At 47.0% G+C, this 17,593-nt stretch overlaps 3 protein-coding genes across 4 annotated transcripts; 1 reads left to right on the top strand and 2 right to left on the bottom strand.

Annotated features, from left to right (window-relative positions):
• Window positions 1-948: 948 nt before the first annotated feature.
• TSSK2 (testis specific serine kinase 2) lies at window positions 949-5,379 on the top strand. Its single transcript, XM_040576895.1, has 2 exons — window positions 949-5,225; window positions 5,316-5,379. The coding sequence occupies exon 1, from the start codon at window positions 3,972-3,974 to the stop codon at window positions 4,938-4,940; it is 969 nt and encodes a 322-aa protein (XP_040432829.1). The 5' UTR covers window positions 949-3,971; the 3' UTR covers window positions 4,941-5,225; window positions 5,316-5,379.
• Window positions 5,380-5,466: 87 nt separating this feature from the next.
• On the bottom strand, window positions 5,467-14,679 carry ESS2 (ess-2 splicing factor homolog). Of its 2 annotated transcripts, XM_040576893.1 has the most exons (10): window positions 14,520-14,679; window positions 14,199-14,367; window positions 12,997-13,092; window positions 12,240-12,406; window positions 10,236-10,353; window positions 9,483-9,616; window positions 9,230-9,332; window positions 7,780-7,889; window positions 6,733-6,848; window positions 5,467-6,179 (listed from the first exon to the last, which is right to left on the bottom strand). In XM_040576893.1, the coding sequence occupies exons 1-10, from the start codon at window positions 14,637-14,639 to the stop codon at window positions 5,894-5,896; spliced, it is 1,419 nt and encodes a 472-aa protein (XP_040432827.1). In that variant the 5' UTR covers window positions 14,640-14,679; the 3' UTR covers window positions 5,467-5,893. The 2 variants fall into 2 exon arrangements, with proteins under 2 accessions (XP_040432827.1, XP_040432828.1); XM_040576894.1 differs by lacking the exon at window positions 14,520-14,679 and having other exon boundaries at window positions 12,240-12,428; window positions 14,199-14,268.
• Window positions 14,680-14,753: 74 nt separating this feature from the next.
• On the bottom strand, window positions 14,754-16,752 carry GSC2 (goosecoid homeobox 2). Its single transcript, XM_040577576.1, has 3 exons — window positions 16,527-16,752; window positions 15,386-15,633; window positions 14,754-14,948 (listed from the first exon to the last, which is right to left on the bottom strand). Exons 1-3 carry the CDS (start codon window positions 16,750-16,752, stop codon window positions 14,754-14,756), a joined length of 669 nt encoding a protein of 222 aa, XP_040433510.1.
• Window positions 16,753-17,593: the final 841 nt, after the last annotated feature.

The raw sequence follows: 17,593 nt of genomic DNA on the forward strand, positions 1-17,593 counted from the left end.
GCTGAGGTGCTTTTTAAAATTATTTATTTATTTTTAATTAAGATTTAATTATAAGTAGGCGCAGACGAGGGTTAAATGAAATACACCGCGGCGCCTGTGCCGGGTGAAGCCGAGGCCCCAGCCACTTCTCGCCCTGCACCCCTTGGAAGCTGAGCCCCAGCCCAGGCCTGGCAGCGCTGTCCCGGGGGGGCAGCAGCCGGAGCGCCCCCGGGCCCAATGGGGCTGAGGGCACACAGCGGGAGGCTTTAGGCCAGGAGCCCTTCTGAAGCTCCGTGCGCTGTCAGGCCCTGCCGTGAGCTGAGCATCCATGGGGAGCCGAGGCGTGAGCACATCCTCCCCTTGGAGGCACACATGCCCTGTGATGCCGTGGGTAGAGGCAGCTCCAAGCCCACCAGGTTGGCAAATTCGTCCCCAAAGACACCTGGAACCCCCAAGCCCACCTCACCTGGAGCCTGGGCATGGCCCTGGGGTGAGCATCGTGTGGGAGCAGCGATCCAGGAGATGCAGGGGCTGCTCTGCCCTGGCTTTGCACCCAGGGACTACAGAACAGCCCAAGGTGCCCCAGCAGAAATGGGGCCAGGGGCTGCAGGTCAGCTGCTGCGGGGCCAGGGCCAGCCGGCAGCAGAGGCTGGGGCCCGATAACCGAAGGACAGGGAATGCAAATAGGAGGAAGCAGTCATGGCATCATCTCCCCCTCTCCTGACCAACTGGATTCGTTTCCCTTATTATTGCAGAGAAACAGCCCAGTCCTCCAAAATAACCAAGTATTTCCAACCGCAGCTTCCCGTCTGTGCTAAACCTCCAGGGCAGGAGGAAGCAGCGCAGAGCCCCAACCACACCATGGCAGGAGCAGAGCTGTGGCCCCTGTCAGCCCCGTGCCACCCCTGTGCTGCTCTAAGGCACCGGGCCTGCCTCCTGCCTCCAGCAAGTCATCCTGATCCTCGCTGGCTCTTCAGTAATGGTTCTCTTAACTTTCTCTAACAATTACAACCTGCCCTTGCCAAAACCAACACTGCTGAAGAGCCAGAATGCCCCAGTTTTTCTTCCCACTTATGCAAACAAGAAGCCCTTGTGCAGGGATCCCTCACCGGCTCCTTCCCGGCAAGGAGCCGAGCCCTGAGCTGCCCCTTCCCACACAGACCCTGTAACGTCGGCACTGACATTACAGCCCCACCTCTGGCCACGGCCCCAGCTCCACGGGGGCCACCACGATTCCTTGCACACCAGCGGTGGCCCCTCGCAGCATCGCTCACTGCTGACGGCCTCCGTAGCTCTGCAAGTGCTCTGCCTCTTATTTCGGCCGAGGGAGGAAGCATGCTTGGGCCTCACACGTAAGAAGAAAAATAACGCTCAGAAAAAAAGAAGTAAGAAGTCATCAACAACAAGCTGTTTTTTTCACTTTTGATTTGGCCATGTAAAGCACATTATCTGCTAGTGCTACAGTACCAAAAAAATCCGGCAACAAAGAGCCCACTGATTCCTTAATTACAGATAACGGGGTGCTTGCGACTGCAGCAGGAAGCGGAGACAAGACATCAAAGTGAGTGTTACAGGAATAGCCCATCTCAAGAGCACTCCATAGCCTTCAAGAGATCCAGTTTTATAGCCTTTCACTGAAAATAAATTATAGTTCTAGCAAATACATAAAGGCCCTTCAATCTGGCAGAATCAAGACTAGGATGTTAGTAAGGTTGTGTAGGTTAATTCACTCCAGGGACGACAGAACCAACACTGTCCCACAAGATATTTACTGCAATCTGCTTTTAAGCATGAATTGCACGATACAAAACTAACAATTCTTGGATACCCCATTTGTCTACATGTTATTCTGTGAGCTGGCCACATCCTGGTATGAGCACAACTAGCCTGAAATGCTAGGAAGCATTCAGCCAAGGCATTTCTGAGCAAAGAAATCCTTCTGCATGGGAGCATCAACTAGGGACACTGATTGTCAGAACACTGAAATAAATAAATAGAAATGTTACCTAAGAACTTCATAGTTATTTACCCAGTTTGGTCCTTAAGGGTCACTGAAAACATGGACACATTAGTAAACAGATGCTCTTTACATTCCTTTCTGAACATCTGAGAATAGTTTTTGTTTGTTTACCTCAAGAAAAACTCAGCCCTCCAGCCCTCAGTTATTTCCAAATTAAAGAAACCAAGAACTGTTCACTTCATACAGTCACAAACCCTAGTAAAAAGGAACTGATCAATACGGCTTTGCAAGGTGCACTATAAAAAGTCTATTCACTTGGAAGGGTTTCCTGCTCAGGGACGTTAGTTTTGGAAGTGGCAGCGGAAACCGCGCGAGAGGAAGCTCTCCACCAGGACAAGCAAGGCAAACATCCCGCACCTTACACAGGTCTGCAGGCACTGCTCAAAGAGCTGCCTAAAAATTTCCATGGATATTCCCTGGGTAAAACGTCACCCGATTATAGCAAACATCAAGACTGCCAAGTGTTACACAGGCTGTCCTGTACTCAGGCGTGGTGCAAGAAGGGCACACACGTGGCTATGCCTGCTTCCTGCTCAAAAGGTGCTCGGTGCTTCTCCAGCAAAAGTGCTGGTCTCACAGAGATCAGCTCTTACTGGAACATGCACGGCTCCGAATGGTTAAAACTGCTCTTCATCCTTCTGGTTAATTATAATGATTAATCAGAAGTTTCAAAGAAAGGGAAGAAAAAAGTTTTTAAAAGCCCCAGTCTGGCTGTCAGAGGTACTGCTTCAGTTCTTCAGAATGCTGTTGTTATCCATGCTGGGGGACTGCACGATTGTCCCTAGCCCTGTGCTGTTCCCATCACCACCAAGTCTTTGAAGTCAGACACATGGAAGCTGAAAAATCAAGTTTGAAAAAGCTGAAATCAACACAAAGCACAAAGCCCCAGAGGCTGATGACAATGAAGCAATCAACACACAAAACAACAGGAATCCTCCGATCAGCTCTGAAGAAGGTGCTGTCATGAGCCTTTCTCAAGAATAGCAGAAGCTGGAAGTCAGAACTTCCCAAAGAGTGAAGGTTTAAGAAAAAGCCAGATGCAAAGCCCACAACGGAATGGAGGGGCTGAATGAAAACTAAGGAAATGAAGTTAAGGGATGGCACATCCTGCCCTTCCAAGCCCCAAGCAAACAAACAAAAAACCCACCACAATTCTCGAACACAGCCATTGCAAAGACAAAAACTGGTCTGTTGTGGAATGAAAGCATTTAAGAAACTTAACAACAAATCTTTTGTAAACTCAAGATAACCAAAAGAATTGCTAAGACTAGACTTCAATCTGTTAAGTAAAAAAGGAAACCTTCAGCAGCAGAAATATTTTAAGAGTTCTACTTCACTAAATTAAGTTACTCAAGACATTTTTCCAATAGTTTTAAGCTTTCAGGAAGGAGCTTTTTTCTGAACATCATTATGAAAAATTCCTTCATATTACCCTGGGGAGGAGAAAGCTGGCAGACCGAAGACTGAAGAGGAGGATACCCCCCAAAATTTACCCTGTGTGATTACATTCATTTCCTTTTTCATATGCCACAGGTAATTCCCCACACCCAAATCAAATATGTCTACCAAATTATTTACTGCACAGCTGAGCATCTGGTTAACACAGCATTAGATATAAAAGATGTAGGTACATTTCAGAAAAAAGAAAAACTTTTAAGCTGCTTCCACCCTATCAGCAAAACTAAACACAAAGACTGTTTTATGAAGATGGTAGAGCACGACCACCATCTCTCAGACTTGCCACCACATTTTACCTCGGATGAGGTCACCCGGGGCTCTGCAGGACTGGAAGCACCTTTCCAACCATGGGCGCTGTCTGTGACATCACACAGTGCCCAGTGCCGGGCCGGCCGGCCGCTCACCCGCGGTTCCAGCAGCTCGGGCAGCCACCATGGTGCGTGGCCACACCACCTGCCACCACGCATGATGCACACCAGCACCAGCTCACACAGCTCCCCAAAGCTCTCCCACCATGGACGATGCTGCGGTGCTTGAAAGGAAAGGTTACAGCCTGAGTGTCACGCTGGGAGAAGGCTCGTACGGCAAGGTGAAGTCAGCCTACTGCAACAAGTTGAAATGCAACGTGGCCATAAAGATAATCGACAAGAGGAAAACTCCCCAGGACTTCCTGGAGAGATTTCTTCCCAGGGAAATAGCTGCTTTGAAACGCTTGCACCACCCATCGATCATCAAAACCTATGAGATCTTTGAAACATCAAGTGGGAAAGTGTACATCATCATGGAGCTGGGGGTAAAGGGAGACCTCCTGGACTACATCAAGATCACAGGAGCCATGAAGGAGGACTTTGCTCGTTTAAAGTTCCAGCAGCTGGCTTCTGCCATCAAGCACTGCCATGACTCAGACCTTGCTCACAGGGACCTGAAATGTGAGAACATCCTTCTTGACAAAGACCTAAATGTCAAGTTGTCAGACTTCGGCTTTTCCAAATCCTTGTCTCGGGATGAAAATGGGAGAACTATTCTCAGTAAAACCTTCTGTGGGTCTGCTGCATATGCAGCCCCTGAAGTGCTGCAGGGCATTCCTTGCGACCCCAAGATTTCTGACATATGGAGCCTGGGTGTCATCCTGTATACAATGGTTTACGCATTAATGCCCTTTGATGATTCTAATGTTAGAAAAATGATCTGTATTCAGAAACAACACAGGATTCCCTTCCCCAAGTCAAAATACCTGACTACAGAGTGCAAGGACCTTATTTACCACTTGCTCCAGCCCGATGTATCTCAGAGGCTGTGTATAGATGAAGTTTTGAGACACTCGTGGTTGCAGACTTCAAAATCCCAAATCCCTACCTCTCCATCAGCTGCGGAAATTGGTGAGTGTTCCCAAAACCTGCACGACGAAAAGCCTGAGCACAACCAGGAAGCCAAAACCCACTCTGCAGAACAGGAAGGAGAGAAGGAAAATGGATCCTCTTAAAAATCGGTCCAACTTATGAACTGCTGGTTTTCGACTTGAGCTTCTCTGAACCCTTTAAGAAACAGTCCTCGTCTTTTGCTTTACAAAGTATAGAAACATAAAATACCGTGCATCTGCTAAGCTGAATGAACACTGCTGTTCTAAAAGACCCGTCTCTGATACGGTTTGCAGGGACCAGAAGTTACGGTCAAAAGTACATCAGAAAACTTTCAGGTCACAGTGCTGCTGACTGACACATTTCTCACACGTTTCTCAAGTTTCTGATTATACCAGCTGCAGAATTCAGTAAGTAACAGTGCAGGTTATTAGGAAGCGTGAATTGATGTCTGGAACTGCATGCATACTTTTTTCACAACATAACAATTCTCTTGACAGGTCCACTGTACACTCAGGAGCATCAGTTTGAACTCCACTTACATTAAACAGAAGCCCTCTAAAATTCTGGGTCATGTCTCACTATATACACAGTTAAATCCTCTCTTCTGCAAAGCACAAGACCAAAGAAGTTTGACAAGCAGGAGGAAAGTCCAGTCCAGCCTTTTAGGAAGGCTTACCACATTTTATAAATAGATATATCTGTACAGAAATGTATTTAAACGCATGGCCATCTTAAAAAAGAGAAATATATCTTTAAAAAATTATCGCTGTTTTCTAAGAGTCCAGACTCTTCTCTGCCATTGCAGGAAGCATCCTTACGATACAGCAGCCCCGTGTAACACATCCGTGCAGTTCAGAGGGAAGTTATACCACAGCAGGAGATATTTTGCCTTCAAAAGCACATCACGAAGCTACTTCAGCCAAATAGTCTAGACCTGGTCCCAGATCTAGTGACTGCTGCTTTCTGCTCTGGCAGCTGTACCTAGATACCCCTTACTACTGGTGGCTCACAACATCCAGCTTGCAGCAAGCTGAGCACAGACAGTTCGCTACTGCCTTGCTGATGACTGGAAAATTTAGAAGAAATCAGATGCCTTCCTTCTTTTAGGAAGCTGCAGTAAATTGTCTGTGATTGATGTAGTGTCTTGAGATACTGGTGTCTGAGATACTGTCCTAGACTGTGGGGTGCCTGTGGGTGTCTGAGGCCCGCTTGCTGGGGTCTTGTAACCAGGCGTTCCCGTGTGGGCTGGGGAAGGAGTATAGCTGGCTCGCAGGGCTTTGTCAGTGTATTTACTTGCAGTCCTGTTTACTAGTCGCTGCAAAGCCGGTGACATTGCTGGGCTTAGTCCTTTTGGAGTGAGGCTGGAATAGAAAAGACAGTTTTAAAAGATTTTACAGTAAAAATTTGCCATTTATCAGGAGTACTATCGATGCTTCCACAGGAGAGCTTGGTGTCCACTCCCTCCACTGACCTGACCAACTGGCTGCAGAAGTCCTTCTGCCTGCAGGTAAATGCAGCCTGTCTCTCTAGAGAGAGAAGTAATGGAGAAACATCTAACACCCCTCCTAAACGTGAGCAGCTCAGCCTGCCTTTTTCCTTTGAGCCTGTACTGTCCTTCCTTGACCCAGTCAAGCAAACTGTACCGCGTCTCCTCTTACTGCGGTGAGGCGAGACACTGATCAGGTGCACTGCCTGGGTGGTGCGGGGCAGAACAGTAACGCTCACCAGAGGGAGTACCACGAACAACCACCACACACCTTCCCTTGGGAATTAAGTTCCTTCTTAATGCTTTTGGCTTGACTGCACCTCTTCTGCTTCCAGCACTCTTCTCATTCCTCCCTTTCTGCGTATGCTGATTTAAATCTCATAGGAAAATACTCTTTCCCAATTCTGCTGTCAGAACAGAAGTCTCACCTGGCCAAGTTTTCCGTGACTTTTCGAAGAGCCTCTTGCTTCTTTGCTCGGTTTTTAGCTGCCACTTCATTGGCCATCTTGAGTCCCAACCTCTCACGACGCCCAGGCTCCAGGATCTATAAATACATCACACAGCTTATTTGCCAAGGCGCTAGTATGAGCGCTGTGTAGTGAGACAAAGCACCTCCACGGTTGGATTGCAGCTGACAAGAACCTAAACCGGGGAGGAGTGGGATCAGCCCACTCTTCTCTGCTGCTACATAAAAGCCAGAGAGGACACAGAGACCTTCAACCTGCCTTTGCAAGTAACAAAAATGGTAGAACCAGTTCAGTCAAGGAAGCAGCCATTACCTCTGGCATTTCCTCCCTCCTGCTGTCTCTGGTAGACAAACAATTCACCTGTGTCTTGCCTAGCCTGGCCCACAGCCAGCCGGCTCTCAGGCAAACACAGCCATAGCTAAACACAGCAGGAAAACTAGTCAAGGACTTTGACGTCTGACAAAACGGAGGTGCACACAGAAAATTACACCTTTCTTAAACTAAGAATCTCAGACAACTCACATTCAATGACACCAGCAGGAGACAGGTGGCATGCAGGGTCAGGTGCCTTTAGCAAAGCCAGAGTACCTTCCCTACCCTCAAATGATACAGCTGCCTCAGTCTGTGACAGACAGAAGATCAAGACAGAATAAAATCTTATGATTTCTGCCTATTCGTACATTAAAATCAGAGAAACCAGGCACCTCTCCAGGTTCCTCCAAAAGCCCCTTCATCTGGGCCCATCACTGAACTTTGAGTTTCACTCTCTTGCCAACTGTGTGTTCCACCTCAGGTACCTTCACTAACTAGCTTTCAAGTGGATCCATGTCCACCTCCACCCTCCAAGCAGAACCTAGATTATTAGTCTCAAGGACTGGAACGCAGCCCCGCGATGTGTCACACATCCCACAACAACGTTAATCTATTAGTTACTTGCTTGTCTTTCTCTTCTTAGTCCACCCCCCCCCAAAAAAAAAGAAGGACATCTTGACTCCTGACATGAAATACCTTGAAAGCTGGTCCAGGTGTTCGGTCCACATACGGCGTTTCCGACCCATCCAGACGCAAAGGGGTGGTTTCGATTTCACCCCATGTCATGAAAGGAGACTCATTCACACCTAAAAACAAATTTGTTAAGTCATATTCACGCAGGACATTTGACTATTTTACCAGTACACACACACACGCAAAAAAAAAAAACATCCGGAGAGCCAAATTATGAAATGCAGCAAATTTATCAAGACACAAATGAGTCCTTCTACTGCAGAGGAAATCACAGCCCATTTGAACAGTGACATGCTGTTCCCATTAAAAAGGCATGACCTTAAACTTCCAGGACTGCTTGTGGCTGTGACACCCTCTAGGTTACAACACCCAAGCTGTCCTTTCCATGTGTTTATTTTTCTATTTGGTATGCTTTTGCTTAGTGAAACATTTTTTTTTATGGTATGAAAGCTCCTTCAACATGGGGAACTATTTAAAAATACGGAAATGAGTAATGTATGTAATAAGCCCAATGTACTCACAATTCACCTTGAGGTTAGCCTGTGCCAACCAGTGACAACATCTTGCCTAACAGAACCTATTCTGTAGTTGTAGCTACGAGCCCAGCTAAGTCACCGGCTAGAAAATCCGGCTGTCCAGCATTTAGGAAAGGCATTTACACTGAGGAAAGGAAGCGCGTTCCATATGCCACCTACAGGCTTCTCAGAGGAAAACCCTTACTGTGCTCACCTTTTAGCACAGTGATAAAAGACAGGGAAACCCACACTGGTGAAGAACAGCTCAAAATTTGGATACCATATCTGAAGTAGTTAGAATATACTGGTTGTTTTCTTCTAAAAGTATCCCAAAGCTAATACATCTGAACAAAATCAATCTGTTACACGCAAGTGTATTAAGATGAAAAGAAGAAATAGGAAGGAGGAAAATACTATGTTACACTGTGAAGCCAGTGAGATAAAATATATCCCTATGAGCTGGGCTGAACCATCACACAACAAACTACAGGACACATGAACAGGAACGCTCCCCACTTTGTAAAAGGAACAACTGAACTTGTTGGAAGGTTGTTTGAATTTCTGTCTTTAAGCAATAGAGAAGCCTCACCCGTGGATTAAAAGAAAATAATAGCAGCCACTGAACGCCAGGTGCAGGTTGCCTAGGATGGCTCACCCCTTTAGAGGATTCCTGTGCAATGGCAGAGCAGCTTGCTCAGAGCCTCTGGTACTGCGTGACTTTTAATCACTGCATCAAACTGGCACACATGGTACACAAGTCACCAGCGCATGAGACACATACAGCCTTACCTCCTCATCTAAACCAAAAACAATACTCCAGTGCTGAACAAACAGCACATCAACAAGTGCAGCAGCAGTCCTCTTATACCAAGGGGAGAAAAAAACAAAAAATAAAAGCCCACCACCACCAAAGACCCGACAACAACAAAAATTCTTACCAGGGGCGGGAGAGGGGGTAGCCACAAATCCGTATCCATTCACTTTTGGAGACTCCTGGGGTATCAGCTCTTTCCCATCTGGTCCCACTTTGCCCTGTTTGTACTAAAATAATAAAAGACAACGTCATTCATCTGTCTTTAGAGAAAGGTGCCAGTCAGCTGTATCAAGCACACACAGAGTTCTCCTGGCTGACAAACAACATCAGAGAGCAGTTTTAAAAGGCTTAGGCCAGAAGCAGTGAAATTATCCAACCTGAGCATTGAGGGCTGCAGCTTGCTGGAGCTGGGATTTGCTCACGGCTTGGCTAAAAGGGTCCTTCACAAAACGAGTGTTTCGATGGACAACTTCCCTGGGCTTCTTAAATGTATCCTCCTCATCAGGTACACCTGGAAAAGCAGAAAGTCTTTCATGGAAGGGCTCAGGTACCACCAGGATATGATTTGTAACACAAAAAAAAGATAAATTAAGATCAGGGTTTTTTTTGTTTGGTTGGTTGTGTTTTTTTGTTTGTTTTGTTTTTATTAAAGGAAACAGTCAACTATACTTTCTTTTCTCTACTTCACTTTTTTTGCAGAAATTATCAATTGTATATTTACAGACGGAAAGGAAGCTACAAAACGATGTAGTTTTCTACAGTAACCAAGGGACCAAGAAACAAAACGAGCATTCTTTGAGAAGCAATGAATGAATAAAGATGACAAAAAAAATGCTTATAAATAAGATAAACCAAACTGGCTCCTGTAAACAAGCACTTCTGTAATATGTTCGGTGATCATGTTCAGTGACAGAACATGCTCAAGCTTTGCAATCAGAGGCAATGAAGCAAGATCCCAAGAACGGGGCGGGGCGCAGAAGACTAACAACTGCACATCTCTGAGCTCCACAGAATAAATAGTGCAGTATCACCAGAAAGAGCTCCTCTGTCATCTACAGAAGTGCTGTAAGCACTGTTTGGAGTCAACCCACCTAGACCAATGCATCTCCTGAGAGACTTGCATGCCTCACCTGTTGGATAATACATGAGGGTGTTTCGAGCAGTGTACTCCCAGGTCTCCAGCCCAGCTTTCACATTCTCCAGGGCTTGCTGCTCCGCTGAAGGAAGTGCCAGGTTTTCATTTCGTCGCTGAAAGGATGTAAAAAAAACATTTAAAAAAACCAAAACAGATATGAAACAGACTCCTGCTATCTTTTAATCAGGCATATACACCACTTGGAGAGCTCAATCACCAGCTCAGCTACGTGCCCTAACGCACTTCACACCTGCATAGCATGAGCTCCCTCTTTCTAGCAACTGGCACTTGAGAAAACATCCTGTCCCCCAGGTGAGCTTTGCAAACAAAAACTCCATATAAAATTCTGGTATAAAATCAAGTGAAGACTAAAGACTTCTCAGAAAGATTATGACAATTATATCTTGCAACAACACCTGTAATGGTTCAAGCTTTTCCTCTAATCTAGTAATCAAAATTAAAATGAAGCCTTCATCACTAAAAAAGGGAACAGCAAGACATGCTATGTGTCTAATATAAAGGCAGTCTACAAGGCCAAAGAGAGTAACCCTGGGAGAATCTTTGTACCATCCCAGTCTCACACAAAACTTATTAGCTGACACAAGCAGTAAGAAAAGAGCAGGAACTGCTTCAATACTCAGAAAGTTGGAAAACTTTTCCATAGGAATACAGCTATGGAGGTATTTACCATACTCACACAATTACCTGCATGCCGGTACCAGCATAGTAGCATCACTAATACTTACAAGAAATTAGCAGAATACAATCAGCCACTGATAAGTTACTAAACTTTTTATTTTTTCACACTAAAATTAGACAATTACTACCAGAACAGATTAACTGATGTCATCCATAGGTATCATCCATATACATTTACAAAGCAGCATCGCTGCTGAACACGTCAAATGAGGCCAAGGCATCTGCTCCACAAGCAGGCGTGCTGTGCGAGGAAGAGCAATGTCTGAACACACAGCAGTGCCTGACAGGAAGACACAAAGCATCAGCTCCAGGCTGGCTCTGACAACCTTGCCTTGACCCAAAACAATCCCTTTGGGGATGTTCTGCTGCCTGCCTTTTAATTCTGACTTAAAGCATTCTAGCCAAGAAGATGCATAAGGGTCCACAGAGGGCACTTGTACTGTAACAGGCTCTGAGGCTTCATATTAGCTGGGATTAAAAAAAAAACAAAACACAACGACAAACTTCACTTATGTGTTAGTGCCAAACTTCATTAAAAAGGCACTGCAGCTCACATCCACATTGACACATCTGGCAACAGTGTGAGCTGCTCACTACTGATCTAGAAAGACTGACATGGCAGCCCCACAACAGCTCCTGTATCTCCCATTAAGCTAACTGAGGAAGACAGCACAGCCAGTCCCACTGCGTGCAGTATTTTACATCCGCAGTTGAGCAGATTAATACTGACAATAGACACAGAAAACTGAAATAAGAAAAACGATCTATCTGCAAATGATAAATGGCTGATGGACAAACACAAGGGACTGTACTTCAGCTGCTCGCTTTGATATTGCTGCTTCTGGAAGAGACTGCCAAGAACACTCATGCGTGTACCTAGTGCTGTGCTTCACAGGCTCAGAGCCCCAGACAGAGAGAGATCTTCAGTGACTTATGTCACTTATGTCACCGAAGACTATCCTTGTATTACAGATGGGGAAAACAGGACTTCAAAACGAAGCAGTCAGCTATCACAGAAGCCAGAAAACTCAGGCTTAGTTCAGCTGTAGATGGGATCACTCCATGCACCTGCTATTCAAAATCAAGTCCTTTCTGTTCTTATTCAATAATGATTAATTCAACAGCCTAGTTCAACAGCCCTATACTCAAAACCAATGAATTCTCCTCTGGATTTACAGCAGGTTTTGAAAACAGAAGGTAAGATAATATACTATTTAATCAAACAAGAAATACAGCAAAATGGTGTTTCTGTGTTGTGTCACTTTGGAAGAGCAGAGCTACACTTGAGCCATTTCCTTACCTGGGTGTACTCCTCTTCTGCATTGTACAGCCAAGCATGCTTGACTTTCTCCTTCTCTTTGGCCACTTCCATGATCTGCTCAAATGAAGCATTATCTTCACTTGTGTGTTTTGCTAAGAAGCTGTCCAAATTGGGAAGTGCATCTTTATCACCTTTTTCTGCTTCTCCTAACAAGAGGAGGGAAAAAGCCTGAGAAAGGTTAATACCTCCCTTTCTATAAGAGACCTACACATAACTTGTAATCCCTTCTGAGAGCTAGCCTTCTACTGACCCACTAATAATTAAACCTAGTGAAAAAAGTATATACATGCAGAGTGGTACAATATTAATTTTTTAGAAGACAACTAATTTTCACACAAAGGCTTTTATGGCATTTATAGCCATTTGTGTTAAAGGGAAAATGTGGACAGCTGCTAGCAGACCTCTGTAGTACACTATACAAATCTCTCTACCCCTGCCATCCATTGCTTATTGACCCTAATTTCAGGTGACACAGGAAAAAATTACTGCTTTCAAAGCAATCAACTGAATTAAGAATTTGCACTGCCCTAAAGAGACCCATAACTGAGAATTCACACACCTGATATGAAACATTACATCAGGTCCAACTTCCAAGTCGTCATTTTCACTTACTTAGAAGGTTAATAGAAACTGCTTAAACATCGGCTAAATACCCGAAACCTTTCCAGGAGACAGAGCTCACAAACATATTTTACTGCTGCTGAAGAATTCAGCTACAGGAACAGCATTCTCCTACCTTCCTCTGCAGCTTTGACGCCAGCTTTGGATTTATTCCCCAGTGGAAGACCGCCTGGATGCACTTCTGGGGTTTCAAATGTGGCCGGAGTAACATCTGAGACAGAAACAAGAAGGTTCACATGGTTACCAGAGCACAGAACAGGACATTTGCTGTGGTATCTTGCATCACAGTATGGGTCACGTACCAAATATGAGTCACAGAAGATGTATCACAAGAAGAATAGTTTAATTAAAAAGTTGTGAAAAGACTATAAAATAGTCTTTTCAATACTGTGCTAATCACTGAACAAGATTTTGCTCTAAGACATTTTTCTCCTGCTGAGAAAAATATACAGGAGAGCTGAGGCCCCATGTATTTGCCATCCTATGTTCAGCTTTAACCAACAGAAGCAGCAGTGTGAGCTTGTTAACAATCTTAACCCAGGTGAGTGCTAGCACCTATGGTAGGGATGGAAAGGAAGCCACTTGGTGACACGTGTTCTTTTGCCATGACAAAGCTAGTTACCTAAACTGCGCAGCTAGAGCTCATCCAGGCACTGGGCTTTAGTATAAAACATAAAAAGCAAACATACAACAGGGCATCAGATGCCTGCTACACAAACCTCTGACAGTCATGAACTTTCAACAACTTCCATCCTAAATATATGAAAATCTTCTTTACATACATTTGCAACAAAAAACCCTAAAAATATAATAATGACTGAGAACATAGCCTAGAGCTTCTGATACTGTAATATTGCAAGAGAGAACATGTAACTTTCCCTAGAGCACACGAGCTTGGCAAAATGTGGCTCTGAGTTATGGTTACATTGCAGCTGTTTCCGTCCCCACTCCCCCAACAGCACTCCTCCTAAAAAGCATTATTAAACACCATCAGGGAGCAATTCAGCACCTGTCATCAGATACTAGCTACCGCTGACCGTGGTATGCTAAAGAATCAAGACTGACGTTACATGGGACTTAAGATAACCACCGCCGCCAGCACAAAGTTTGGTGAAAGAGTAATAATATTAAACATAAAACCTTTCACCTTAAATAAAGCTAATAGAAAAAAAAAGTTACAAACAGTTAAGACAGCCTTTTTTCTTTCTTGCATAGCCCACGGCATAAAAATAGAAAGCACAAGGTGGTTTTTTTTTTGTAGAAGCCACCTATGCTCTCAGCTTAAACATTAGGGCAGCCCCAGTGAGCGGTTCTTACACGGCACAGGGGTGTCCCTCGACGATTTGCCCAGCGAGGAGCCAAACTTAATAGCGATTTGCCTCATCTTCTCCAAGTCACCGTTTTCCTCAGCCTCCAGATATTCCTTCTGCGCTCGCAGCTTCTCCACGTCCGGAAAGAAGTCCCGCTGAATGATCTTCTCTAAACTCTAAGAGCAGGGAGAAAAACACATGAATAAAATCGCTGGGACACCGCGGGGACCCCCGGGGGCGGCCGCGCACGGGCGCTGGGGCCGGGCCCAGGCTAGGCCGCGAGCACCCGTGGAGGCAGAGCGCGGGGCCGGCCGCGCCCGCCGCCCACCTCGATGTACGCCTCCTCGTCCAGGATCTTCTTGGGGGCCGGCCGGGCCGCCGCTGCCTCCCTCTCGGCCGCCACGGGCACCAAGGCCCCGGCGGAGGCCGCGGGAGCCGCCGCCATCATGGCGCCTCCTCAGCCGCCGTAGCCGCCGCGCGGTGACGTCACGGCGCCCCCTGGCGGCCCGTTGCCATGGCAACGGCACGGCCTGATCCTAACCCGCACCCCTCAGCCCGCGGCCTACCCGGGGCGTCCCCCGAGCGCCGTGCCCCGAGCCGGGGCCGGGAAGGGCCGTGCCGCCTCGCCGCCGTCCTCCCGGCTGCCCCGACCGCAGGGGGCTCCGGCTGGGGGCTCCTTGGTGCCCTGCAGGCCCAGCGCCGCGGCGGACGCCCTCTTCTGGTGCCGCCACTTGGCCCGGCGGTTCTTAAACCAGACCTGGAAGTGTAAAACAAGAAGTGAACGCCCGCTGCGATCGATGCGATTCCCCACATAAACTTTCCCCCACAATAAATGTAATACAGAGTGTAATCAGCCCTCCCCGAGTGATGGCATACATAAGGGATACGGGCTCACGAGCGGGGCAGGAGCAGGACCGGCCACGTCCATGTTTGTACAGGTGGTTCAGTGACAGGGTGCGTTCATGGCACCAGAAGCCAGAATAAATAACCCAGCCGAGCAGTTTTATACTCTTCCATTACTTGCCGAACCTAAACTGTGTTTTGTCAAATACCCAAGAAAGGTTTCACACTGAAGCCCCGCGTCTGCAGCTCCCAAAAAAGACAGCACAATGCCTCAGTCTGTGTTCCCCTGGGGTGACAGCAAGCAGAGGCACAATGCTCCTCCTGGCACCTCACGGGGCTGCAGGACCTCACCTCTACCCTCTCCTCCTTCAGGTGGATGCGGTTCGCCAGGTGCTCTCTGGTGATGACGTCCGGGTACTGGTTCTGGTGGAAAAGTGTTTCCAGGGCCTGCAGCTGGTCCTCGGTGAATATGGTGCGATGGCGGCGTGTCCGGCGCTGGATCTGCTGGAAAGCCTGCAGCTCGCTCGGGCTGCCCTGGGGACTCCTGCAGGTTCTGGCTGCTGAGTGAAGCAGCCGCATGGGCCAGGGGAACCTGGCATCTGCAAGGAGAGGGACAGTCAGCGCCATGGGGATAAGGGGATAAAACACAGCCCTGGCTCAAGGCAGGTCAGGCACAGACTGCATACACACCTGTGAGGTGGAAGGAGCACAGCCGGCCAGCTGGCACGGATGAAAAGCTGCATAATCATGATGCCAAGTGTGAGAAGGGCTTAGGGCATCACTCAGGGAAAAGTGTGCAGGCAGGGAGCACTGGTGGTGCTTTCCTTGTTTACTTGCCAATTACACAGTGGCCAGATCCAGAAAATGGCCAGAAACTTATAGAGCAGATAGAAGTTGTGACTCCATCATGACATGGGGGATTTCTGAACTTTCAGGATACTTTTGAACCACATGCCTGAGGTTTTCTACTTTTTTTTTTTTTTTTCCAGATGCAGCAGTTTTACTAGATGTAACCAAAAATATCTTTCTCTTAAAGGACAAGTGAGGTTTCCAAGGGTGGGTTGTGTCATGAAGCTCAGGCACAGCTCTGTGTACTGGCAGCATGACCATGGGGCCCCACACTCCCTGAAGAACTTCCACCCCTGGAAGGATCAGCCTCTGTGTGTTTTACAATAAAGCAGCCATACCTGGTGATAAATAGCACCTGTTGTTTTTAAAACCCTGGCAACATTGCAGGTAAGGTGCCTGCTCTCACCAGCCACACTGAAAACGGATCCAGCAGTCGGAGGAAGCCAAGCTAGAGCTGTGGCAGGCCACGTAGTGCCACATCATCACACAATGCCCAGCATTTCCCCTCTACCCAGTGTCAGCACCAGCCCCTCCACAAGCCACGTGCAGCGCATCAACCCCAACCACTCACCCAGCCAACTCGGAGAGTGCTGCAGGGGCCGGGCACTCGTGTGGGAGCAGCAGCAGCAGTTGCAACCCGCACCTTCCAGCTCTTCCTCCTCCTCCTCCTCTTCCTGCAGGTTGCTGGCTGTGATGGCCTCCAGCTGGCGCAGTCCCTTGGGCGTGCGGTCCAAGATGCCCCGCAGGCAGAGCGGGACCAGGACCTGGGAGCTCCTCTCTGCTGGGCTGGAGAGGATGTTCTCGATGCTGAACGAGCACTGCAGACCTTTCCTGCCTGAGCCGGTGTCTGGTGCTGGCTCTGCAGACATCCTCGGCCAGGAGCAGCGGCCGTGGGAACAGGAGCTCACGCTGAGCCGGGTCTGCTCTCTGTGCACTGACTTTGGAGTGGGGTCTTGCAAGGACAAAAGGCAGCTTACATAGCCTACAAAGCAGACCAGTGAGGCTATCCAGAATCGCTGCTTTGTCCCGGAATTTCAAGTGACTGTCATTCTTGCAGCAGTTTTTATTTTATACACACGTGTGCTTCTTCTCCCTCTAACCTAACTGCTTTATGGCTGAAGCCACCCTAAATATATATGGAGAGATATAATCCTTTTGGAAAGAAAACCGTAAACCCCCTTGTGAATAAAATAAATTCTAACTAATCTTGGTGGCTTTGTGAAGAGTTAGTGTGGATCTAAGATTTAGCTAATCCCACAAAAATGACTCCAGAAGGAAATCTGATTTCTCCATCTCCGGTGTAGATTTGAGGCGGTTATGATCTCCATTGTGCCGGAGCCTCCAATTCAGGGCAGGGGGAGGACGGCCGTTCCCAGCCCAGAAATGGACCGAAGGATTAACTCCTTAAAAGAAGCAAATTATCCCTTTCTCTGGCCAAATGAAAGCTTTCCCATCAAAAGAGAGCTGTCATATCATACAATATGAGAGAGAATAGAGTTCAGCTTAATAAAAAGTCATTTTTAATGATAGCATGGCCTTGGCTGCACCAGAACTCTCTGCAAAAGTTGATTTATTTTCTGCTGAGAGCAGAGAAATTGTATTTTCCCTCCTTCTCCTTTCCCCCACCTCCATTGCCCTAATCAGAGTAATACTAATGCTTTACATATATCTAACATGCTCTTTGTCAGGATTCAAATCCCTTAATAAATT

Source organism: Cygnus olor, chromosome 17, assembly GCF_009769625.2.
Source record: "Cygnus olor isolate bCygOlo1 chromosome 17, bCygOlo1.pri.v2, whole genome shotgun sequence".
Taxonomy (NCBI): Eukaryota; Metazoa; Chordata; class Aves; order Anseriformes; family Anatidae; genus Cygnus; species Cygnus olor.

What these genes read in the sequence shown, in the direction of transcription:
- GSC2 (XM_040577576.1), bottom strand. Translation starts at nt 16,752, where the DNA reads ATGTCTGCAGAGCCAGCACCAGACACCGGCTCAGGCAGGAAAGGTCTG. An exon ending in GGAGGAGGAAGAGCTGGAAG is followed by an intron (nt 15,634 to 16,526) that starts GTGCGGGTTGCA and finishes CTCTCCTTGCAG; the next exon opens with ATGCCAGGTTCCCCTGGCCC. An exon ending in TGAAGGAGGAGAGGGTAGAG is followed by an intron (nt 14,949 to 15,385) that starts GTGAGGTCCTGC and finishes TTACACTTCCAG; the next exon opens with GTCTGGTTTAAGAACCGCCG.
- TSSK2 (XM_040576895.1), top strand. Translation starts at nt 3,972, where the DNA reads ATGGACGATGCTGCGGTGCTTGAAAGGAAAGGTTACAGCCTGAGTGTC.
- ESS2 (XM_040576893.1), bottom strand. Translation starts at nt 14,639, where the DNA reads ATGATGGCGGCGGCTCCCGCGGCCTCCGCCGGGGCCTTGGTGCCCGTG. An exon ending in TACCCCCTCTCCCGCCCCTG is followed by an intron (nt 7,890 to 9,229) that starts GTAAGAATTTTT and finishes ATTTGTTTTTAG; the next exon opens with GTGTGAATGAGTCTCCTTTC. An exon ending in CACCTGGACCAGCTTTCAAG is followed by an intron (nt 6,849 to 7,779) that starts GTATTTCATGTC and finishes ATGTATTTATAG; the next exon opens with ATCCTGGAGCCTGGGCGTCG.